Source organism: Hylobates moloch, unplaced genomic scaffold (genome assembly GCF_009828535.3).
Source record: "Hylobates moloch isolate HMO894 unplaced genomic scaffold, HMol_V3 SCAFFOLD_4, whole genome shotgun sequence".
Taxonomy (NCBI): domain Eukaryota; kingdom Metazoa; phylum Chordata; class Mammalia; order Primates; family Hylobatidae; genus Hylobates; species Hylobates moloch.
In genome coordinates, this window is record NW_026652279.1 from 39,250,700 (window position 1) to 39,275,184 (window position 24,485).

The 24,485-nt window shown below is 39.4% G+C and overlaps 3 protein-coding genes across 6 annotated transcripts in view; 2 read left to right on the plus strand and 1 right to left on the minus strand.

Moving 5' to 3' along the window:
- KPNA1 (karyopherin subunit alpha 1) overlaps positions 1 to 7,840 on the plus strand; it is a 92,897-nt gene extending 85,057 nt beyond the window's left edge. For all 3 annotated transcript variants that reach the window (XM_032150019.2, XM_032150020.2, XM_058437428.1), the window contains exons 13-14: positions 4,818 to 4,996; positions 5,362 to 7,840. In XM_032150019.2, coding sequence (XP_032005910.1) covers positions 4,818 to 4,996; positions 5,362 to 5,549 — 367 coding nt within the window. In that variant the 3' untranslated portion in view covers positions 5,550 to 7,840. The remainder of the gene's footprint in view (positions 1 to 4,817; positions 4,997 to 5,361) is intronic.
- A 7,867-nt stretch (positions 7,841 to 15,707) lies between these two features.
- WDR5B (WD repeat domain 5B) lies at positions 15,708 to 19,795 on the plus strand. Its single transcript, XM_032150022.2, has one exon. The coding sequence runs from the start codon at positions 16,295 to 16,297 to the stop codon at positions 17,285 to 17,287; it is 993 nt and encodes a 330-aa protein (XP_032005913.1). The 5' UTR covers positions 15,708 to 16,294; the 3' UTR covers positions 17,288 to 19,795.
- FAM162A (family with sequence similarity 162 member A) overlaps positions 19,774 to 24,485 on the minus strand; it is a 28,833-nt gene continuing 24,121 nt past the window's right edge. Inside the window, exons 5-6 of one of the 2 annotated variants that reach the window (XM_032150025.2) lie at positions 22,302 to 22,399; positions 20,192 to 20,546 (exon numbers count right to left, since the gene is read on the minus strand). In XM_032150025.2, coding sequence (XP_032005916.1) covers positions 22,307 to 22,399 — 93 coding nt within the window. In that variant the 3' untranslated portion in view covers positions 20,192 to 20,546; positions 22,302 to 22,306. Of the gene's footprint in view, positions 22,400 to 24,485 lie in introns of both variants that reach the window. The other variant, XM_032150024.2, reaches the window with a different exon arrangement.

A 24,485-nucleotide genomic window follows, 5' to 3' on the forward strand; every position in this document is an offset into this window, starting at 1 on the left:
CTCATACGTAATATCAGACAAACATAGCTACTACTTACATTGTTGCTTTGTGGACTGAATGTAGGCATTCATCAGATGCTAGTTTTGAGTGTTCTGTTTGGAATTAAAAAATAAAAATGGCGTAACAAAGTGCAGAAATTTATCAGGTAGAGAAAATAAGAAATATGTACTTGAAAGAATAAAATTACAAACAGATTAACATATGCAGTAGCTATTTTGGTAAAGTTCATCATGGGCAGGTTATTTCAGGGAGACAGAAGCACATTTGTCTTGTAGGTTTTTTCCAACCTCAAAAATTCTGGTTCTAGAGTACTATGATTTTAATTATGCTGTCACCAGATGGCAAAAATAATGAAGTACTATAGTTATTTGAATAAGCTTTATGTTCAAATTCACGTTTATAATTATTGTCTCTATATTTTATAGTAAATATATTTTTTTAACTGAAATAAGCCAGTCTGGGTGTGGCGGCTCACGCCTGTATTCCCACCACTTTGGGAGGCCAAGGCAGGCGGATCACAAGGTCAGGAGTTGGAGAACAGCCTGGCCAACAGGGTGAAACCCTGTCTCTACTAAAAGTACAAAAATTAGCCAGGTGTGGTGGTGTGCACCTGTAATCCCAGCTACTTGTGGGGCTGAGACTGGAGAATCGCTTGAACCCGGGAGGCAGAGGTTGCAGTGAGCTGAGATCATGCCATTGCACTCCAGCCTGGGTGACAGAGTGAGACTCCGTTTCAAAAAAAAAAAAAGAAGAAATAAACCATAAACATACATATTTTATTATGCCATCTTTCACAAGAAAGTATTCAGGAGTATTTTGCTCTGTTAGAGAAGTGTAGAATTGCTACTGTCCCTTTTTAAAATTCAGCATAGCTATTTATAATAAAATTAATTATCAATCTCCTAGCAGTTTCTTGTTCCCCACACGAAGAGTTACCTTGAAAGAATGTCACAAAAATATTACAGTCCAAAACAAACTGACTTTATCACTTATAAAAGACATCTATCTGGCTTCTGCTTATTCTTGTTGCAGATACCAGATTTGGATGCAAGAAACAATTAGAATATTTTAGGAAATCTCTTGGTCGGGCGTGGTGGCTCATGTCTGTAATTCCAGCACTTTGGGAGGACAAGGCAGGCAAATCACTTGAGGTCAGGAGTTTGAGACCAGCCTAGCCAACATGGAGAAACCCTGTCTCTACAAAAATTAACTGGGCGTGTTGGTGTTCTCCTGTAGTTCCAGCTACTTGGGAGGCTGAGGTGGGAAAATCGCTTGAACCCAGGAGGCAGAGGTTGGTTGCAGTGAGACAAGATCGTGCCACTGCACTCCACCCTCAGAGACAGAGTGAGAGACGCTGTCTCAAAAGATAGAATGTTTTAGGAAATATCTAGAATTTTAGGTTGAATATAATAAAATGTTAATACATATATAACACATGTTCTTAATGAAGGATAAGGATTATTAATGAAATTAGAGAAAGATTCGTCAAAGAAGTGAAACTTATCATTTGTATAGAGATTTGGCAATTTTGGAGGGGAGAATAGCATGAGGAAAAGTGAGAGAATGCAGTGTTTTTGGAGGTGGCAGGTCAGGCTTGCTATAGGTCATTCTTTCACAAGGATGATTAAGTAATCGACTGGTGAATACTGGGATGAAAGCCTCAGTCTTGGGTATTGGGAAGACTTGGCCTGTTTAAGCTCACCAGTGACACGAAGTAAAGGCCTGTGTCTAGGTTCATTATTTTTCTGTATGGATGTTCAGTTGTTTTAGCACTGTTGAAAAGGTGGAATCCCTTCTCCATTTAATTGCCTTTGCTCTTCTGTTAAAGATCAGTTGACTGTTTTTGTGTGGGTGTGTTTCTGGGCCTTCTATTCTTTTTGTGTGGGTGTGTGCATGAATTTGCAGTTTATCTGAGAAACCAAACACACAGTTTATCTGAGAAACCAAACACACACACACACACACACACACACACACACACTGGTAGTACAGTATAGGAAGTCCTCATTTAATGTCATTGATAGGTTCCAGGAAACTTTGACTTTAAGAGAAACATTGTATATATCAAAACCAATTTTATCGTAGGCTAATTAATATAAATCAGTTGGGTTACTACGTGATATTTCTGGTCAAGGAAACATCACCAACCTTCAAAATATAGACCCAAAAACCTTCTAATATTAAACATTGAAACAGATGTGAGCTATACATAAATGTAAGAAAGATTAATAAAAACAAGTATGATAATTATTATCCAATTTTTGGTGAATCCGTGAATGATGGCAGTAGTAGTGGTGGTGGGTTAAATCAAAGAATACATATTTACAAAACAAAAGTTATGAGCATCTCCTACCATCCTACCACCACACAATTAAAAAAGCAATAGCATATAAAAAAGGATTCACAGCACTAAAGGATTTAATGAATGAAATAAAAATACAGTTGAGATCTTCAACAGTGGATTAGATCAAGCAGAAGAAAGAATTACTAAACTTAAAGATAGGTCTTTTGAAATAACCCAGTCAGACATACATGAATGCATGAATGAATGAATGAATGAATGAATAATGAATGAAAAAAAGAATTTAAAAAAGAAAGCCTAAATGGCATTCTAGGTTACCATCAGGGGAACAGACATTCATTCAAGTATTGTGAATATCTGGGCCCTCTATTTTGTTCCACTGGTTTTTTGTTTGTTCTTTCACCAATACCACACTGTCTTGATTAGATTATAGTAAGTTGATAATGTCATTCCTCCAACTTTGTTCTTCAGTATTGTATTGACTATTCTGGGCCTTTTGCCTTCCCATATAAACTTTAGAATCAGTTTGTTGGTATCTGTTAACTTGCTGGGATTTTGTTTGGGAGTATCACATTGAATCTATAGATCAAGTTGGGAAGAATTGCCATCTTAACAATATTGAGTCTTCTTGTCCATGAGCATGGAATATTTTTCCATTTTTTTTTTTTTTAGATAATCAGTTTTGTAGTTTTCCTCATATATATCCTGTTGTACATATTTTATTAGATTTACACTTTTTTGATGCTGATGTAAATGAGATTTTTTTTTTTTTTTTTTTTTTTTTTTGAGACAGAGTTTCGCTCTTTCGCCCAGGCTGGAGTGCAGTGGCACGGTCTCGGCTCACTGCAGCCTCCGCCTCCTGGGTTCAAGCAGTTCTGCCTCAGCCTTTCAAGTAGCTGGGAATACAGGTGCCTGCCTCCATGTCTGGCTAATTTTTGTAGTTTTAGTAGAGACAGGGTTTCACCATGTGGGCCAGGCTAGTCTGGAACTCCTGACCTCAGGTGATCCACCCTCGGCCTCCCAAAGAGTTGGGATTACAGGCTTGAGCCACCACGCCTGGCCTGTTTGCTGAGTTTTTATCATGAATAGGTATTGGATTTTGTTAAATGCTTTTTTGCATCCATTGAACGTTTAAGTTGATTACATTGATTCATTTTTTTAAAATGACGGATCAGCCTGGCATATTTGGAATAAATCCACTTGGTATATAATTCTTTGTATACATTCTTGGATTTGATTTGATAATGTTTTGTTGAGGATTTTTGTATTCATGTTCATGAGACATATTAGTCTGTAATTTTCCTTTCTTATAATGTATTTATTTAATTTTGGTATTGGGGAACTGCTGGCCTCAAAGATTGAGTTAGGAAGTATCACCGCTGTTTGTTTTCTGGAAGAGATGGTAGAATACTAGTATCGTTTTGTCCTTAAATGTTTGCCAGAATTCACCATAGTGAAACCCTCATCCTGATATTTTCTATTCTGGGAAGTTATTAATTAATGATTCAATTTATTTAATACATGTAAGCCTGTTAACATCATTCATTTCTCCATGACTGAGTTTTGGTGGTTTGTGTCTTTCAAGAAATTGTTCATTTTATCATCTGAATGATCAAATGTGTGAGCATAGAGTTGTTTGTAGTATTCCTTTATTACCCTTTTAATAGCCATGAGATCAAGTGATGATTCTCTTTCATGATATTAGTAATTTTGTCTTTTCTCCTTTTTTCTTGTTTGGCTAGAGATTTATTTTTATATATGTTTGAATTCTTCCTCCCCCACACAAAAAAGCAACATGTGAGAGAAATAGATTAGCACTAGCAGTAAGTTTCAAAATGATCTTACCAAACATCCACATAATGCAACAGGATTCATTATCCCTGCCTCTCTGTACTCAACTTGAGAAACCAGAATGATAAAAAATGACATGACTATTTACTGTGAATGTGATACAGTAATCATGTCTCTGAAGTTCAAGTATGATTAATCTTGATTACATATGGTTATACATTCTGCTTGAATTAAAGGAAAAATACCAGTTCTAGAATCCTCTGACATTTGTTTATTCTTCCCACAACTTACTTTACTAAAATTCTAATCATCTTTGAAAGATTTGGCCTATCAGGCTTGTGCTGGCTTTTAGCACCAAGAGTGTCATGTTTGAGAGGTGTGGCCATCTATGGAAACAAAGATGAAATTACTCAAACCTATACTATTTTGATGAGTCGCTCATTTCAAGGTATTAATAAGTGAGTATTCCTGTTTTTGGAATGCATAAATTGTGAAGGGAAAAGAATGGAGAAGGGTGCCAGAGAACTGGTTTGGGATAATTTATTTAGAGGGTGGTAGTGTTTTTGTTTTTGTGAAAAGGTATAGCTTGTATGGTTGAAAGAGTGCCTGTTTTTTTTTTTTTTTTTTAGTCTCTGCAGTGAAGTTGAGGATGACTCGTTCACTAATTTCATAAGTTTAACAAAATTAAAAGTTTTGTTTGACTACATTATTCTTTGTATTTAGGTACCTAGTAGAACTGGGTTGTATCAAGCCACTCTGTGATCTCCTCACAGTCATGGACTCTAAGATTGTACAGGTTGCCCTAAATGGCTTGGAAAATATCCTGAGGCTTGGAGAACAGGAAGCCAAAAGGAATGGCACTGGCATTAACCCTTACTGTGCTTTGATTGAAGAAGCTTATGGTAAGATGCTTTGGTTGAAGAAGTTTATGGCCAAGAATGAATTGGGTCATAGATAGAGTTCAGTAAAAACAATACTACTACTGCTAGGCACTGGATGAAAAGAGGACTGTTAGGAAATTGCTGCTTCTGCAGACTGGATGTTGCTTGCATATGTATTTAAGATGTCAGTTTATAATACTAGCTTTCAGATGTAATCCCAGCAGTCATTTCTGTGCTATTATAAAATACTTATGAGATACAAATAATCTTTCTTTACATCAAGAACAGAGATATATGACAAAATATAGTTTGGGAATATGTAGTTATGGAATTTCCAATATTTACTGCAGTTTTCAATAAAGATTTTCCTTTATTCTTCATTTTAGGTCTGGATAAAATTGAGTTCTTACAGAGTCATGAAAACCAGGAGATCTACCAAAAGGCCTTTGATCTTATTGAGCATTACTTTGGGACGGAAGATGAAGACAGCAGCATTGCACCCCAGGTTGACCTTAACCAGCAGCAGTACATCTTCCAACAGTGTGAGGCTCCTATGGAAGGTTTCCAGCTTTGAAGCAATACTCTGCTTTCACGTTCCTGTGTCAGACCAGGCTACCCAGTCGAGTCCTCTTGTGGAGCCCACAGTCCTCATGGAGCTAACTTCTCAAATGTTTTCCATAATACTGTTTGCGCTCATTTGCTTGCCTTGCGCATCTGCTCTCTTACACACATCTGGAAAACCTCCGGCTCTCTGTGGTGGAATACCCTTCTAATAAAAGGGTAACCAGAACGGCCCACTCTCTTACGGAAAAATCCCTAGGCTTTGGAGATCCGCACTTATATTAGAGTTATGGGAATATACACATATTAATGTGGCTCCCTTTTTCTTGTGGGGGAATAAAAGAGGACTCCTCCTCATTCCCTTTAACATGGGGGAAAAAACTGACATTAAAAGATGAGACTAAATCTTTATCTTGAATTTTACACAACTACTTACGACAAGGGAGATGTTTAGACCTGTTGTGTATACTTCAGAGTACTTTTCATGAGTTCTTCCACAGTGAACCCTTGGATTACCTGGTGGCTTTTTCTAGCCAGATTTGCATTAATCCTTACTGAGATTGGATGGTTTTCTTTCCTCTATTGGCGCCATTCTTCAGATATTAAACCATCCACTCCCTCACCTTCAGCCTTCAGTGAATGTGCTTTCTAGTTGTCAGGAATGCTGAAGAATTAACACTTTGACTCCTAAATGTGATACTGGTTTGTAGATTCCCTTAGAGCAGAAAGGAGAGGGGCACATATTAATTTGTATCGCTTTTGCTTCTCTTTGGTCTTTTGTGTCTTAGAATTTGGAAGTGATTCATTTCTGTTGCTGGTATGAGGATTTCGAATACTTAGTAATCGAAAACCATATCCTGTAATTTAATAAAAAAAAAACTAAGGAAGAAAAAAACCCTCCAATTTTCCCAAATGCAATCAGTGTAACTAGGGACTGTGTTTCTGCATTAAAACATATGTTTCAGGCTTTGTGGTCCTGATCAAGGTCCTCATTAAAAAATTGGAGTTCACCCTAGGTGCTTTTCCCCTCTGTGACTGGCAGATAACACATACTTTTGAAAGTAACTTTGGGATTTTTTTCTTAGGTGCAGCTCGATTCTAATCTTTTCATGCTGCACACGATTCCTTTAATGTAGCATCCTTATCTGAAAGAAATAACCATCTTCTCAACATGACCTGCTTAACCCAAATAAGAACAGTGATCTTATAACCTCATTGTTCCCCAATCATTTTATTTCATCTCCTGCTAGTACTGTGCCGCTTTCCCCTCCCCCCACACAAAATAAAAACAGTATCTGCCTTCTGGCTCATTTAATGATGACTGCAATCTGTACCTGCAAATGGCGCTTCCAGTACTGTGTTCAGTGATCCACATTTGTGCTTGGACTGGAATGAAAAAATACGCTTAATTGCCAAGAGAACTGCAAATGAGTTCAATACGACTTCTCGGTGCTAGTTGGCCATCTTGACTCAATGTTGGGATACACTACCAGAGAAGATTTTTTTGTTGATGTGCTGTTCAAAGTGAATTCTGAAGGAAAAGTTTGCTCACCTCTGTTTCAGAGCATACCCTTTTAAACCTTTTTAGACTTGTCCTCTTCTAGAATTCATTATAACCCCAAAGTGTAAAAGCTATTTGGAAGTTGCCCCTGACAAGCTATTATACATCTCTGGTAAATCCTGCTGAATGTAAGGGATATTCAGAGCTTTTCATACCTCATCATGATGTTATTTAAGCAGCCAACTTATGTGACCTGATTTAAACTTTTAAAAAATCCACTTCATTCAAACTAGAAAGAGTCAAAGACAAAGGACAATAATCAGCCAAGAGTGTGACGCATTCTTCGCATCTAGTCAGTAGTAGTGTCTGTGCTCTGGGATGGATACCGTCTGATGTCTGTTTGTTATTGATGGAGCAGCCACTGCAAAACTAGTCAACTCTCATCTATAACTGTTACTTTTTCTAGTGCTGCTTTGTGCTGAGAGAACATTTTAGTTTACTGCACTTGACCTGTAAAAGACTTTGATTCTTTGTAATTTTAGGGATAAATTAGGTGGTTAATTTAAAGAAGAAATTTCAATGTTGCCTTTACATCACATTAAAATATAACTTCTTTCAGAAGGATAATAGAAGCACTGATTCATAGTAAAAATCTTGTTTTTAGCTTTGACTTTTTTGTGGCTGTTTTTTTAAATTGTAAATTACTAGTAACATGTCATTTCTATAGGATGTTTTAAATTATGTACCTTCCATTGGATAGTTAAAATAATTTTATAAGCCAATTTGAGTGGGAAAAACACAAAGCACACAGTTGTGTCCCCCACATTAGGAAGAGTAGTGTGCATTCAGACATTAAGAATTTTTGCTAGCAGTTGGAGATGTTTCAGTGAGTGAATTAAAACAAAGTCTATTTAACTGACGTGATCTATTTTGTGTCTAAAACATAGGAATTTATCTTGTCCTAGAAGTTCATGAACTATAAGATCTAAGTTTTTTTTTAAACAATAAAATGATTTTTTCTTAAAGTATCAAAGTTGGAATTGGCTAAAAGTGAAATAGCATAACTCAGATATGTTGGAACTTGTTACTGAAGCAGCCTTTTTGGTAACAGAAATGACATTTTAAGGGGGGTAACTTTTTACAGTTACTAAAATCCTGTTTTTAGTTCTTTGCCTGTCAGATTCTGTTAACTTAGTTTAAATTCACTGCATACCCTACCACTAAGGCGTTGCTCATTACAAAAGCATGTTAATTTCAATACGGGAAAACTCTTTTGTAGTTTTATATATGAATTGGGGAAAGTGGCTTTGTTTTACCTTTCCTTTTTATTCCCCTCCATCCTCCAAACTTCCAATCTATATTATTTGTAATGAGAACTTTGGTGGGGGAAAAAAAGCATTAAGAGAATTTTGGATGTAAAGGCATCTGGTATCTGATGGACCAGCAGGTAGATGTGGTTGGATTGAGAAATTCTGGGTAAGGTAGATGATAGAAGAAAGAGATTTTAGGAGACAGTTCTCTGTGGAACACTTTCTTTCATGTTCCTGTAACTAATTGATCAAGACCCTTTTAAACACTTTTGTCAGTTCCGCTTTTGAAAACTCTATTGCCCTAGGATTGTTTCTTCCATATGACAGATGAAGGTTATTGGCTGTGAGTCATTTTCAGCATTATCGTCACAGATAAAAAGATTGGCAATTAATCTCATAAAAAGTCTGAATTATTCCAGTTTGCTGCCGATTTTTGCCTAAGAAACAATATGTAAGTATATTTTATAAACCAAACTTTGTCAGCCAAATCTCCTATTGTACGTCTACCCACAGGCAACTTTGAATTTACTTCTCTAGTGCTAAATAAACATTTCAGCGATTTAATCCCCCAACTTGGGGATGCATTATGAAAAGGTTTTCCTGGAGTCAAGGGGTTTTTCTTTCTCGCTAGTTTCGTGAAAATTTTTGTATCAATAGGCAAATCATTATAACTTTTTAGGGGTTGATGGTTTTTAAGTATATTGGAAATTTTGGTGTCTAAGGATGATGCTAAGTGAAGAAAAGGGATCCACTTTTAGAAACCAGCATTGTTTGCTTTCAACTTTCATACTGTATGCTAACTCCAAAATGTGCTCATTTGCAGACACAGGTATGCCTATATACATGGAAGTCTCGAATCTGAATTTTTATCCATCTCAATGTGACCATTTCTCCCTGTTGTGAGGTGAACAGATTAAATATATATCTGCCAGGTTGGGAAATATTTTGGTCTACCTTTTCCTGTCATCAGAAGTTAAAGTAATTTTAAAAAATTATCAAAGGTCAGATGTGACTACTACAGTAAGTTGGCTATCATAAAGAATATTCCATAAAATGTTTTATCTATCATACAAAATTACTGGGTTTATGGCCAGATGTGGTGGCTCATGCTTGTAATCCCAGCACTTCAGGATTACAGGTTATATACAGTTATAACAACAGATACCAGGACATCAGAATATGTGATAAAGCAAATATTTATATGTTAATTTAAAATATCAAATTGCTACTGGACATAAAATACATCTGGAAGCTTGGGGTAAGAAGAAAGAAAAGTAGTGTTCCGTTCTGTTTTCAACGAAGAATAAACGAAGTCCCCGAGTGTTTTCCCTATAGGTCAAATTAAGGAAACATGCCTTTATTTGATTATCTGTTGTACACCAGATACCTGGCTAAGGGCTTTCCTTTTTTCTCATGTAATCTTCCAAATGTTCTCTGATAATTATCACTATATTATAGATGACAAAGTGAAGACTTAAGAGAAATTACTTTGCCCCAACGTTACAACACTTAGATGGCTGTTCAAGGGAGGGGAAGAGCCCTGCAAATTCTGTCTTGAAGAAAGCAGTGGCCACGCAGTAGTTCCGTGCCCAGGAACTCCCAGAACTAGACTTGGCAACCACAGCTGGGCCAGCCTTTTTTGTTAGACCATTCTTCCTGACTCTTGCTCACCATCAGCACCCTTAAAATGACGAAATCAGGCTTAAGTTGCTTTTAGGTTACACAGACGGGAGTGTAGGCCCTCTCAGGCGAAACATCTTTCCTCTTCTGTGGTGCTAAAATTCTATATGACCAGACAAGTATGGTAATAGGTTTTTTTGTGTGTGTGTGCAAATGATTTTGTGTTTAGTAAAATAATAGCTAAACACATGGATCCATTCAAACGCACAAATGCGGAAGGTATTGACACAGAAGGAAAGGCTTTGAAGAATTACTGCCTCAGGAAGCAGTGCCATGGATGTGAATTTAACACAGTCTACTTCTTCCTAAAGGAATATCCCAAGGAATGTCAAAAATTAAAATAACCTTTTAATGTACTGGTTGTTGAGTATTTCTGCTTTACCTCAAGTCATTCTGACCACTCTACATCCTGCTTCAAAGTGTTCTGACACTTAGATTTGGAATGGCTCTAATGATTCTTTGTACTTGAATGTGGTCTGTCAGGCCATGGGTGAGTGCCTTGCACATAGTAGACATTCAATAAATACTAAATGAAGGAATATGCATGCATCTTTGTGATGTTAGTAAAGGGTGCTTGATAAAAGAAAATTTAAAGGAATTCCTTTATGCTGTTAACTTGAAACCAGGATTAACATCTTAAGCAAATGTCTCAACATGTGTTTTATATGCAGTTACTTTTCAGAAGACATGATGTGACCTGAAGTTTACAAAATCAAACATTGTCATAGCAGAGGTCTAGTATTTAAAAACAAAGTGTCTTAGAAAAGCTAGTGACCGGGCACGGTGGCTCATGCCTGTAATCCCAGCACTTTGGGAGGCCGAGGCAGGTGGATCACGGGGTCAGGAGATCGAGACCATCCTGGCTAATACGGTGAAACCTCGTCTCTACTAAAAGTACAAAAAATTAGCCAGGCTTGGTGGTGGGCGCCTGTAGTCCCAGCTACTTGAGAGGCTGAGGCAGGAGAATGGTGGGAACCCAGGAGGCAGAGCTTGCAGTGGGTGGAGATCGTGCCACTGCACTCCAGCCTGGGCGACAGTGCAAGACTCCATCTCAAAAAAAAAAAAAAAGCTGATGGGTATATTTTACAGTAAAGAAAATTATTAATATCCAACCAATGTGGAAGCTGCTGGTTGCCTTAGGCTATTAAACAGGGATTTTTCCTTTTTACATATTGTACGTATCACATAAGTGACAGATGAGTAGAAACAAAGATGATTTATTTCTTCACTCCATGACTGCTTCTATTTTGTTGAAGAGATTCCACTGACCAAGTATTTTATTCTGAATACAAAAAACATTTGAGGCAAAACATAGCCTTAGTTCCTGCAGACTACATTGTTTTATAAATCGTACAAAATTACTGGGTTTATGTCTGGACGTGGGGGCTCATTCCTGTAATCCCAGCACTTTGGGAAGCCAAGACAGGCAAATCACTTGAGGTCAGGAGTTCGAGGCCAGCCTAGCCAACATGGCGACACCCTGTCTCTACTAGAAATAAAAATTAGCCAGCCATCGTGCCACACGCTTGCAATCCCAGCTACTCAAGAGGTCGAGGCAGGAGAATCGCTTGAATCCGGGAGGTGGAGGTTGCAGTGAGCCAAGATTGCACCACTGCACTCCAACCTGGGTGACAAGAGCAAGACTCCGTCTCAAAAAAAAAAAAAAAAAAAATCACTGGGTTTACAAGTTTATTTAAGATAGCTTGAATGATTGTTGCCCCATTTCACTTGCATTTTGAAGGAGTCATTGTTTTCTTTAATTTTAAATTAATATACAGTCATTTCTGTGATTGTTTTTTGCAGAAAGTAAAATTACTCATTTAATTCTTTATTCATATCCACTTAACCTGCAGAAGGCCAATGGAGTCCACTGGGAGTCCTCAATAAGGATCACTGCTTTACCCACCACTTGGGCCCGGCATTATTAAGATACAGTGATGGGTAAGGAGAAAACAGAAACCCAAAAGACCATAGTGGGTGGTGAGAGAACAGGACCAGGTTTGAGAGAGATCTGCGCAGGCTGAGGTGTAAACTACAAGAGTGTGGAATGTTGCAAAATTAAGTTATGATTATGAGGAGTGTCCTCTTGGGAAGTCAAAAGTAGTGTTTGCTGGGCACAGCCCCAGTTTACATTTGGAGATCAGCTAACACCTGTGAATTATTTTACTGCCTCCTTTCACTTTTAAAAATGTCCCAGTTTAGATAATGTTATGTGGCCACTCCATATTTATAAAGCCCAACTAGATTTTCATACATTGGCTAATGGTCTTAAGCAACTAGGTGTATACATAGTTGTATTAATGCTTGATATTGAGACTGGATTTGGTAGTCAAGAATTGCTATGAAGGAAGTTGAGACATTAATGTGGGAATCACTCCCACGCCACAGTTTGGTCCAGCACACATACAAAAAAAAAATTGTTTTTAAATTTAAAAATTGCCCCATTTGTGGCAACACATCTGTTTTAGATATTTACAATACTGAGGGGCAAGGGAAACACACCTTTATATTAAGATAAGAGACTTTCATTTCTAAGATGTCTATGGGAAATTTAAAGAAACCTAGTTGATTTCTATAGGGAGGAAACTTCCAAAGCACTTAGACGGTAAAGATTAAGGGCAGCAGAAAGAGAAACTGTTAATGAGACCATGCTTGGCCAACCCGGGCAATGTAGTGAAACTGTCTCTACAAAGGGTTTTTTTTTTTTTTTTTTTCTGAGATGAAGGTTCGCTCTTGTCCCTCAGGCTAGAGTGTGATGGCGCAATCTCAGCTCACTGCAACCTCTGCCTCCTGGGTTCAAGCGATTCTCCTGCCTCAGCCCCGAGTAGCTGGGATTACAGGCGCCTGCCACCACGCCCGGCTAATTTTCGTATTTTTAGTTGAGAAGGGGCTTCACCATGTTGGCCAGGCTGGTCTAGACCTCCTGACCTCAGGTGATCCACCCGCCTCGGCCTCCCAAAGTGCTGGGACTACAGGCATGAGCCACCGTGCCCAGCCAACAGGGTATTTTTAAAACTAGCCGGGCATGGTGGCGGGTGCCTGTGGGAGGCTGAGGTGGGAGGATCGCCTGAGCCCTGGCAACGCTGCAGTGAGCTGAGATGGCGCCACTGCACTCCAGCCTGGGTGACAAGGGCAAAACTCCGTCTCATAAATAATAAGTAAATAAGAAACCCAAAATGCGAATCTCTTATTCTGCCACTTTGGATTTACCTACCTGTATCAGTATTCAGCAAAACTCTGTCTCATAAATGAATAAATAAGGAACCCAAAATGCAAATTTCTATTCTGCCACTTTGGATTTACCTGTATCAGTATTCCGTGCTCCTGCACCGAAATGTCGCTGCTTCTCCCAAGCAAGTAAACTGAAAATCTTAGTTCTAATTTCCTAAGGACTACAACGTTAGGACTACATGTTAATATCAGAACATGAATGAATAAACAATAGAACATAACTGGTTACAGTCATAGCCTTGATTTTGTTTGCATAAGTTCCTAATACTATTTATAAACAAATCCCAGACATCAAGAATTTCTTCTTAATAAGAATTTCTTCAGATTTTGGGAAGATCTGAAGAAAAATAACTTCTGGATCTTCCTATCAACACATCCTTTATTGTGTCCCCCCGTCTCTTGCTTGTGATAGCTGTGGTGGGTTAAATATATTCCAGCACTAAGACCCTATCCTAGCCTTCATGTCAAGTGTTCACGATTCTTAAATTTTACTCTTCTAGTGCATACAACAGTTACTGGAAAATGCAGATTTAAATTATTTGAAACAATGACTAAACTCTGCTCCTGTGCTCCAAGGGGCTTTTAAGTTACCTTTTATTGGGTTAATAAAAATGGAAATAGTTTTCAATTGGTGCAGTTTCTAAACTTCTCAGCAAAAATCACTAATCCAGGCTAATGGGAAGAGAAGAGCAGCAGCAGGGTTTAGTTAGAACTGAACTTTAAGATATGCTGAAGGAAAAAAAAGTTCTAAAAGTGTTAACAAGGGGAGGTCCATGGAGACCTTAATAGCTAAAAACAGTTGTAATTTAAGGTATAGAAATAAGTACTCTAAACCATTTTAGGGTCCTTCTCAGGACTACCTCACTGTGTTTATACAGTTAATATGCACTAGCTAAGACTAAAGTATTTGTCCAATTCTTATTTAAATTTCCCCCTAGACTGGTAGGGTCTTAAAGTAATGATGTTTTAACTACAGTCGGTTTATTACAAGTGACCTAACGGTGCCTGTTGTGCCTTATAAAGGCCAAGACTTTCAATTATCCCTAATAAGTATACAATAGGAAACCCTTTGTTTCCAAGTGCTTTTAAATTCTTGACGCTGATGAGACATTTGCATCGTGACCAGCCACCGGTAAAATCTTTTAAGCCATACTTTTTCTGCTTTTCTTGGGCACTTTTTTTTTTTTTAATTGAGACGGAGTCTCACTCTGTTGCCCAGGCTGGAATGCACTGGTGGAATCTCAGCTTACTGCACCCTCCACCTCCTGGTTCATGCGATTCTCCCACCTCAGCCTCCTGAGTAGCTGGGACTACAGGCGTGCGCTATCACGCCCAGCTAATTTTTGTATTTTTAGCGGTATTGGTTGCGCCAGGTTGGCCAGGCTGGTCTCGAACACCTGACCTAAATTGTCCCGCCCGACTGGGCCTCCCAAAGTGCTGGGATTACAGGCGTGCGTGCTCGGCCTCGGGCACTCTTTATTGAGCAACTACAGGTTGGATAAACTAGTAGGGCTTCCAGTTTTTTGGTAAACCTACTGTTTAAGTCTGCCTGGTCATCAGATTCCAGTCGTCTTGTTTCTGCCTCAGATGATAAAACTCTAAAATTATGGGATGTGAGATCTGGAAAATGTTTGAAAACACTGAAGGGGCACAGTAATTATGTCTTTCGTTGTAACTTCAATAGCATGTATATTTTACACACTTTCATGACCATTAATCATCTCCTAAAACTGGGGGAGGCTCTCTAAAGCCTCCTTAAGAGTAACCGTATCCGTTACCCTATTCCACCAACCTCTTTGTCCTTTTCTGTTTCAAGCAACTTTGAGATCCCGACTTCTCTATGGAAGCTTAAGCCGTAGATGCTAAAACAAACGTTTGCTCGTTACTCCCAGCAGAGCACCGGCTTTTAAAGGACCCTAACAGACACGTTTCTTAACCTTTACGAAACTTTTACAGGGGAAACTTAAACCAAGAATTTTACAATCTGGCATAAATTCTGTCACCCGCCCCCTGTGACTCCATCGCCACACATGCCACCAGGCTCCACACCACAACAAACAGGAGAGAGCGGAACCCATGCAAAGCAGGAGCTTCCCCTGTTTCCGGCGTCTGGGTGGATCTACGTTAACTGCCGTTTAGGCAGCTTACGCGTCAAGTGTGGGCCTAAGCCTGCAGCTAAGGTAGGCATCAGCAAATGCAGTCCTTCTCTGTGACAATTTCCAAAAAGAAATGGTTTTTTGAAATAACGACCCACTGTTTCCCACACTATTCAGTCGGGTCTGGGACAGACCCTGTCCAGCTATTTCACTCACACAAGAAGGTAGTCGCTTTCGCATTTGAAGGGCGGGGCGAAAAAGACCGGAAATAAACGCTGGCGACTTTTTTGCGCAGGCGCAGACGGCCGTCTCCCATTGGTCATCTCCGCTCGGTAGTGGTAGGAGGGACTTCCTTTGCACATGCGCCAGGCTGCTTTTCCGGCTTTGTTGGAGATTGACGCCGCAGTGCACACCTGCTGGTACGTGCAAAAGTAGCCGACAGGCCAGAGTTTCCAGTTTCGGTGGCTTCGTAGGCTTTTAGCTTCTGAAATCCGCTAAAAGCGGCGGTTCATTCCTCTTCAAGTACCTAGCCTGACTGGTAGGGCTGCTCAGCATTCTGAAACATTTCGACCTGGGGAGGGGGGCGGCGGTGAAAAGAATACTTTCTGTAGAGAGTGCCCCTCGCGTCGCCCCTGCTTTGAAGGCTTTACATATTAACGGAATGCCGAACATCTGTGTCCCACTTGCTGACAGCGCACAGGATCCTTCTAACAGTATTTCTCAAGTGCTTAACAAAAAGATGAAAACCTGAAGTCCAAGCCGTGCTGCTGATTCCGTCTATTTCACAGTTTGAAGACTGTCCAGAAACTTTAAGCTTTCAAAACTGTACATTTTAAAATCCAGTGCGTTTATCTTCATTTTGCTGGGCAGAAAGCCACAGTACTGGACTGCCTGGTTCAGGGCTGAACGCCTAGTACACCTAACTTGGAGCTTCAGAGCCATGGCAACCAAGGAGTCAGGAGACGCCAAAGCACAGTTGGCCCTCTCCTCATCGGCCAATCAGAGCAAGGAAGTGCCTGAAAACCCAAACTATGCTCTCAAATGTACTCTCGTGGGACACACGGATGCAGTGTCATCAGTTAAGTTTAGTCCTAATGGAGAATGGCTAGCAAGTTCTTCTGCTGATAGGCTAATCATAATTTGGGGAGCATATGATGGAAAATATGAGAAAACACTCTATGGTCATAATTTGGAAATATCGGATGTTGCCTGGTCATCAGATTCCAGTCGTCTTGTTTCTGCCTCAGATGATAAAACTCTAAAATTATGGGATGTGAGATCTGGAAAATGTTTGAAAACACTGAAGGGGCACAGTAATTATGTCTTTTGTTGTAACTTCAATCCGCCATCCAACCTTATAATCTCGGGATCTTTTGATGAGACTGTGAAAATATGGGAGGTGAAAACAGGAAAGTGTCTCAAGACTTTGTCTGCTCATTCTGACCCAGTTTCTGCTGTTCATTTTAATTGTAATGGGTCCTTGATAGTGTCAGGTAGCTATGATGGCCTCTGTAGAATCTGGGATGCTGCATCAGGTCAGTGTTTAAAAACGCTCGTTGATGATGATAACCCTCCTGTCTCTTTTGTAAAATTTTCTCCAAATGGTAAATACATTCTCACTGCAACTTTGGACAACGCTCTTAAACTATGGGATTATAGCAGAGGCAGATGCCTGAAAACATACACTGGTCATAAGAATGAGAAATATTGCATATTTGCCAATTTTTCAGTTACTGGTGGAAAGTGGATTGTGTCTGGTTCCGAGGATAACCTGGTTTACATTTGGAACCTTCAGACTAAAGAGATTGTACAGAAATTACAAGGCCATACAGATGTCGTGATCTCAGCAGCTTGTCATCCTACAGAAAACCTCATCGCATCAGCAGCATTAGAAAATGACAAAACAATTAAACTGTGGATGAGTAACCACTAATCCCTTTGGAAATCAAGTGGTAGAGCCAAGTTGGCCAAAAAACTTAGATATTTAAAAAGATGGTTTAATTTTGGCAGTTTGGTATTTTTTAAATTGTCTATTGTTAAATTTTGAGATTCATACACTACATTTACAAAATGAGATAGGTGAAAAAGCACATCTAGAATTCAGAGCTTCTGACTACCAATGTTTTTGAGAAACTTTTTGTAATTTTTATAGATTTATGTCTATGTCACTTTTATTACAGGGATATATTGCATAGTGGTGAAATCTGGGCTTAGTATACCCTCACCCAAATAGTATACATTGTACCTAGTAAATACTTTCCCATCTGTCACCCCACTTCCATCTTTGAAGGCTCTAGTGTCTATGATTCTGCTCTCCATGTCCATGTGTACACATTGTTTATCTCCCACTTATGAGAACATGTGTTTTTTTTTTTTTTTTTTTGAGACGGAGTCTCGCTGTGTCACCCAGGCACCCAGGCTGGAGTGCAGTGGCGCGATCTCGGCTCACTGCAAGCTCCGCCTCCCGGAGTCACGCCATTCTCCTGCCTCAGCCTCTCCGAGTAGCTGGGACTACAGGCGCCTGCCACCATGCCTGGCTAATTTTTTTTGTATTTTTAGTAGAGACGGGGTTTCACCGTGGTCTCGATCTCCTGACCTCGTGATCCACCCGCCTCAGCCTCCCAAAGTGCTGGGATTACAAGCGTGAGCCACCACGCCTGGCATGAGAACATGTGGTTTTTGACTCTCTGTATCATTACTTCACTTAATGGCCTCCGGGTCCATCCATGTTGTTGCAAAAGACAAGATTTCATTCTTTTTTTATGGCTGAGTAGTAGTCCGTGGTGTGTATGTGTGTGTGTATGCATATATGTGTATGTATATGTATATAAGTATATACACCACATTTTCTTTATCCAGTCATCTCCTGATGGGCCCCTTAGATTGGTTCCATAACTTTGCTATTACGAATAGTGCTGCAATAAACAGCACTATTATGAATAGTGCTGCGATAAACAGTGCAGGTGATTTTAAAATATAATTTCCTTTGGGTAGATACCTACTAGTGGGATTGCTAGATCGAATGGTAGTTTTATTTTTAGTTGAAAAATCTCCATACTGTTTTCCATAGAGGTTGTACAAATGTACATTCCTCCCAACAGTGTATAAGCTGTGCCTTTACTCTGCATCTTTGCCATGACTCTTTTTGAGACAGAGTCTCACTCTGTTGCCCAGGCTGGAGTGCAGTGGCACAATCTTGGCTCACTGCAACCTCTGCCTCCCGGGTTCAAGCAATTCTCATGTCTCAACATCCCAGGTAGCTAGGATTACAGGCGTGCCACCATGCCTGGCTAATGTTTGTATTTTTAGTAGAGACAGGGTTTCACCATGTTCGAGGCTGGTCTTGAACTCCTGGCCTCAAGTGATCCACCTGCCTCGGCCTCCCAAAGTGCTGGGATTACAGGCATGAGCCACTGTACCCAGCCATTTTTTGACTTTTCAATAATAGCCATTCTAAGTGGTTTAAGAGAGTATCTTATTGTGGTTATATTTTGTATTCCTCTGATGATTAGTGATGTTGAGCATTTTTTGTGTGTGTTTGTTGGCCACTTGTATGTCTTCTTTGAAAACTGACTTCTAATCTTGAGGCCTATTATTAATTTCATTTGTCTATCACTGGACAATTTCCCATTCCTCTCAGTGACTATCCTAGAGGATCAGTGTATTTGAGAAATATTTAGAAGTAAAGTTGACAGGACAGGATGATTGATTAAAAGAGGGGAGCAAGGGAATTTGGAATAATTCCAGGGTTTCTGGTTTGGGAGATCAGATGAACAAGCGCATAAGCCTGGGATGGTGGTGGAGGATTGGAGAGACATGCCAGATGCTACCTGCACACTTTTGGTAACACTCTGTGTGATGGGATATGAAATGGTCCATAGAATAAAAACCGGAAAAATACGCCAAGGTTAGGTTCATTCTAAGAGTCTAAAAATTTTAAAAACCAAAACAACATTATAAATGGTGTTTCTCAAGGACCTTTCACTACCTTTTTAGATTGTGCTTGTGATTTTCAGGCAAGCTAAATGTCTGATGAAGACTGCTTTTCTTTGTTCTGTGTCTGACCTACTAATTCCTGCCCATGCTTCAAACTCAGTTCAGAAATCACTGATGGAACCATCCACTGCCGGCCTGCCTGCAACCACAGCTGACAGCTGAGTTAGGTTTTCCTGTCCCTATTATTTACCAGTTTGTACTGAAATGCTTTCATGGGCTGTGTTTCCAGATTATGAGTTCTGTGGAATCAGGAAGCATGTCTCTGTATTCTTGTATTCTTTGGCTTTTTTGTATAGTAAAGGGACTCAAGTAGTGTTTGACAGTGAAGGATACAACTTCATTCCTTGCCTGCTTTGATAAATTTTAGTAATAAATAATTCCCAAAACTATCATGTTGATTAAAAACAAAAAGTAACCATAACCTCACGTATTAACTTTATTCAAACAGCACTTAACAGGAATGTAAAGTAGAAAAAGATTTCTGCCCACTTTACCTATGGAGACATGATAAACATGCAAAAAAAATCTAGAAATTAAGCAAAAAATAGCACAATAATTTAACTGAAAGCAACAAGGGCAAAGCTGTCTTCTTTTGTAGTTTATGGTACCTTATAGTAGTGCTCATTAAATTTCGTTTGCTTGATAAATTCTGAGGAATATGAGATATCAGAGTTACTAGTAGGGTATGAGTGCTATAAGGGTATTGGGAGAAGTAGGATTAGTTAGGGGCAGATCTTGAATTCTGGCCAAGAAACTGATATTTAACCCATAAAGAGATAGTCACTATATGTTATCAAATGGGAGAATGACACAAATGAGAAATGACTGTTAATTCCTGATGCATAGTAACAGTTGTGAGCTTTAGTTTAATGTAATACTTGTAATAAAAACGTTTGGCCAGGCACCACGGCTCATGCCTGTAATTCCAGCACTTTGGGAGGCCGAGGGAGGCGGATCACCTGAGGTCAGGAGTTTGAGACCAGCCTGGCCAACATGGTGAAACCCCTCTTTATGAAAAATATAAAAATTAGCCAGGTGTGGTGGTGCACACCTATAATGCCAGTTACTGAGGAGGCTGAGGCACGAGAATTGCTTGAACCCGGGAGATGGAGATCTGTGGCACTTCTTACTTGTGCTTGAATGGATGAGCTGAGATCATGCCCTGCACTCTAGCCTGGGCGGCAGAGCAAGACTGTCTGGAAAAAAAAAAAAAAAAAAAAAGGTTTCATTAAACTTAAGCTCATAAATGTTACTACATTTATAATGTAAATCTCTAAGATACAACACATTTTTTGTTGTATTGCTCTATGAAGAGGATTACTTATTTTTAAAAAGTTCTGCATTAAAATTTATCCATATTTAAAACATTGGTGTAGGTGTCCCAAAATAAGAAAAACTAATCTTCAAAAATGTACAAGAAACTATGCTTTTTGAAAATAAATTTGCAAGTGATAACTTGATACCTACAAAGAAGCTAAGGCCAAATTAAAATAAAGTATATAGACAGACATCATAAACATCCTCAGATAGGTTATCAAGCTATAGGTAGTATGTTACATTTTACTGGGTATTTTATTTGGGAAGAAAGTGCCCAAACAGCTGCATGTATTTTTAATCTCTCTTATAGCTCTCTGAGAACCAGCATGTTGGCATGGCTGTATATAGTAGTCACCCCTTACCCTCTGGGGATATATTCCAAGACCCCCCAGTAGATGCCTGAAACTGTGATAGTACCCAACCCTGCATATACTATGTTTTTCATATACATACATACCTATGATACCGTTTGTTTTATAAATTAGGCACAGCACAATGCACTTTGAGGCAATTATTAAATAAGAGTTACCTGAACACTAGCACTGATTCCACAACAGCTGATCTGGTAACAGAGATGGCTAGCACATACAGTGTGAATACACCAGACAGAGGGATGATTCACATCCCAGGTGGATGGAACAGATCGACAAGAGATTTCATCATGCTACACTGAATGGTATGCAATCTATAACTTATGCATTGTTATAGGAATTTTCCATTTAATATTTTCAGACCTCAGGTAACTGAAACCACAGAAAGCAAAGCCGTGGATAAGAGGGGACTACTATAATGACTTGTCATCCATGAATAATTAAGAAGCATGTGAGAATCAATGTTTAAAATAGAAACCTGTATTCATACCTAAATATGAGACAACTCGATATCCCAAGGTCAAACTGTAAATGAGATATATATGAGGTGCAAATACTTCTCTTTTAACAGTAATACATGAGATTTTTGTAATTGAGAAATTTAGTTTCTTAGGTGGTAGGAAAACAGCCAGTTGAGAATTCCAAGGCATGAAGCTAAGAGGTGACTTGGGTTGACCCCAAGCAACTCCATGATGCTGGGATTTCTAAGTCCTTAGAAATTCCTGGCTGGACCTTGTCAGAATGTTTAAAAAACTGTTCTCCTAAAAGCCTCCATCTGCCAGCATGTTCAAAGATTATAGAATGTGGTCTGGCTTCTCAGGGCTCGCTCAATTAGGGGGCAGCCTCCCCACCAGTACACCAGGGCATTTGAGAAGACTGGCCCTCCAAGCTGCACCTGGGCCATATACTCAACTGGCCTTCCTTATCTCTTCAAAATGAGTTCACCTGTGGAGAGGTTACTTTGATAATGGGAAGAGAAGTAAGACATGGTACATGCTTCTCTAAAGAGTTGGTATTCAAGTTGAAATACATTGTTTCATTTTTCACCAAAAGGCTGAGAGGCTACACTTTACTTGGATCAAAACAATAAAACACAGTCATTATTTAAGAAAATTTATTTCTACTTCTACAGCAGAAATACGGAAATGGTACAGGTTTGGGCAAATCATACTTTATGAAATGGATCCTCATACCACATCCTTTTTAATACAGGCACGTTGTAACATAATTACTGCATTTTCAAAATCCAGCCAACACGGATACCTCTGCTACTCTGTTTTGGCCTTCATAGCTGCTTCCTCTCTCAGACGAGCTTTCTTTTCTAAGTTCAAGCTTGTTAAAGTCTCGTGTCTTTGGGCAGCCTAAAGGAAAACAGATTTGAACAGGTGATTTGTATGCTGGTCAGGGGAGGGTGTCTTTACCTTGCACTGATGACAGCAGGTTAACAGAGGCATGGAGGCATGGAGTCCTCTGCTGCTTGGACACTGAGCACAGCAGTCTCCTCGATGTGCTTCAACTTCCTCATAAGCTTCCGAGAACAGCAGCTCATCCATTCAAGCATAAGTAAGAAGTGCCACATCTCTCCTTTTTCTTCCCTTCTGGCTCCTTTCTTTCAGTCTTTATCCTCTCCTTTTCTCTTATACTTTCTTCTCATTCCTCCCCACTTCTCTTTTATACTAAATACCTTCTCATTGCCACTTCTATCCCGTTTTTCTTCTTTCACTTTTCTTTGTTGCTACCATTTCTCCTTCCCCAACTTATCTGCATACTCAGTTCCTTCTAGTTCCTCACTTCTCTTTTACCAAAAACATTCAGCTTTGGGAATCCCAGACTTTACCCAAATACAACCATTGATGATTTCCACGAGTATCTGTACTACAATTCCATCCTTTGAGTGGGGGAGGCAACTGTCCTCTTCCCTTGTTTCCCTCCATGTAAACGGTCAGATTTCTTTTTTTTTTTTTTTTTTTTTTTTGAGACGGAGTCTTTCTCTGTCCCCCAGGCTGGAGTGCAGTGGCGCGATCTTGGCTCACTGGAAGCTCTGCCTCCCGGGTTCACACCATTCTCCTGCCTCAGCCTCTCCAAGTAGCTGGGACTACAGGCGCCCGCCAACACGCCCGGCTAATTTTTTGTATTTTTAGTAGAGACGGGGTTTCACCGTGTTAGCCAGGATGGTCTCGATCTCCTGACCTTGTGATCCGTCCGCCTCGGCCTCCCAAAGTGCTGGGATTACAGGCTTGAGCCACCGCGCCCAGCCGTAAACGGTCAGATTTCTATGAAGCTTACTATACAGGCCAGTTTCAAAACTTTTATACCAAAAAGGTGAAACCAGCACCCTAAGCTGATATTTCCTTCTATCTGTGTAATTTCATATGTAAAAGAATTGGGTATGTGGGGGGAGAGGGGGAGAGAAAGGGAAGTTGATGGTGAGAGCAAAATATACAATGGCTAATTTTTCTCTTCCAAATCACATTAAGTTCAAAAGTTCTCCATTCCAGTAGCATTTATGGAAATAGAAATTCCATAAAACTAAAATGTTACAATTTCATGGTAAAGAACAGGAGAACAACTCTCTAAAATATACAGCATATACCCCTGGATGATGCTAGAAGAGATTCCAGGTGAATAATTTGCTTCTGGAGTATTTAAACTCAGCTAGTACAATCGAGTATACAAAAGCAATGCAAATTTCTCAGAATCCTAGAAGCTCACAGTCCTGTCCACATGTTTCTGCTGGTTTTAATCTGAGAACTATGCATGAGAGGTCAAAGAGGGAGACAAGAAAAAATGAAGTGGGGTGGGAACAGAGTTTTCAAGGGAACTTCACCCAGCTCAGCACATTTGCCCCTTCGTACTCCCATGAGGTCAGCCTAAAATGGTCAGTATTTCCATTTAAGTGCAAGACTGAAGACAGTCAAAAGTACATTTCCTTTTACTCTGGAATTACTGAGGATAAGAAAGTCAGTTAAGAGTGGGTGTGTAGAAGGACCTTTTTACTATCTTAAAGTAGTTGTAAGACATCACTTTCCACATGGAAACTGTGATATATAGAATTATACATGGTATTAAAAGAAGAATTTGACCAAAGCTGCTGAATATAAAAATAACTATAGCTTAATAGCAAGATAGTATAGTATGAGGTTTGGTAACCTGCAAACTTGGGTCTAAATTTTTATCTTGCCACTTGTTAGCTGTGTGAGTTTGGGAAAACTATTTACCTCTTACAGTTATGGGAGTGATTAAGTGAGCTTAACAGTGCCTGTTACATAATAAGCACTCAATAAATGGGAGCAATTTTCCTATTACCTGAATTGGGTCTAGGTTCCCATTGTGGCTCGTCATTAAGGAGATGTGTGGCCTTGGGCAAGTTACTAAAGCTTTCTAAGCTATAGTTTTCCTCATCTATAAATCAGGTCCTAATAATACTTATCTTACAGTGTTTTTGTG

Excerpts from the sequence above, each read along its gene's own strand:
- WDR5B (XM_032150022.2), top strand. The coding sequence starts at position 16,295 with ATGGCAACCAAGGAGTCAGGAGACGCCAAAGCACAGTTGGCCCTCTCC.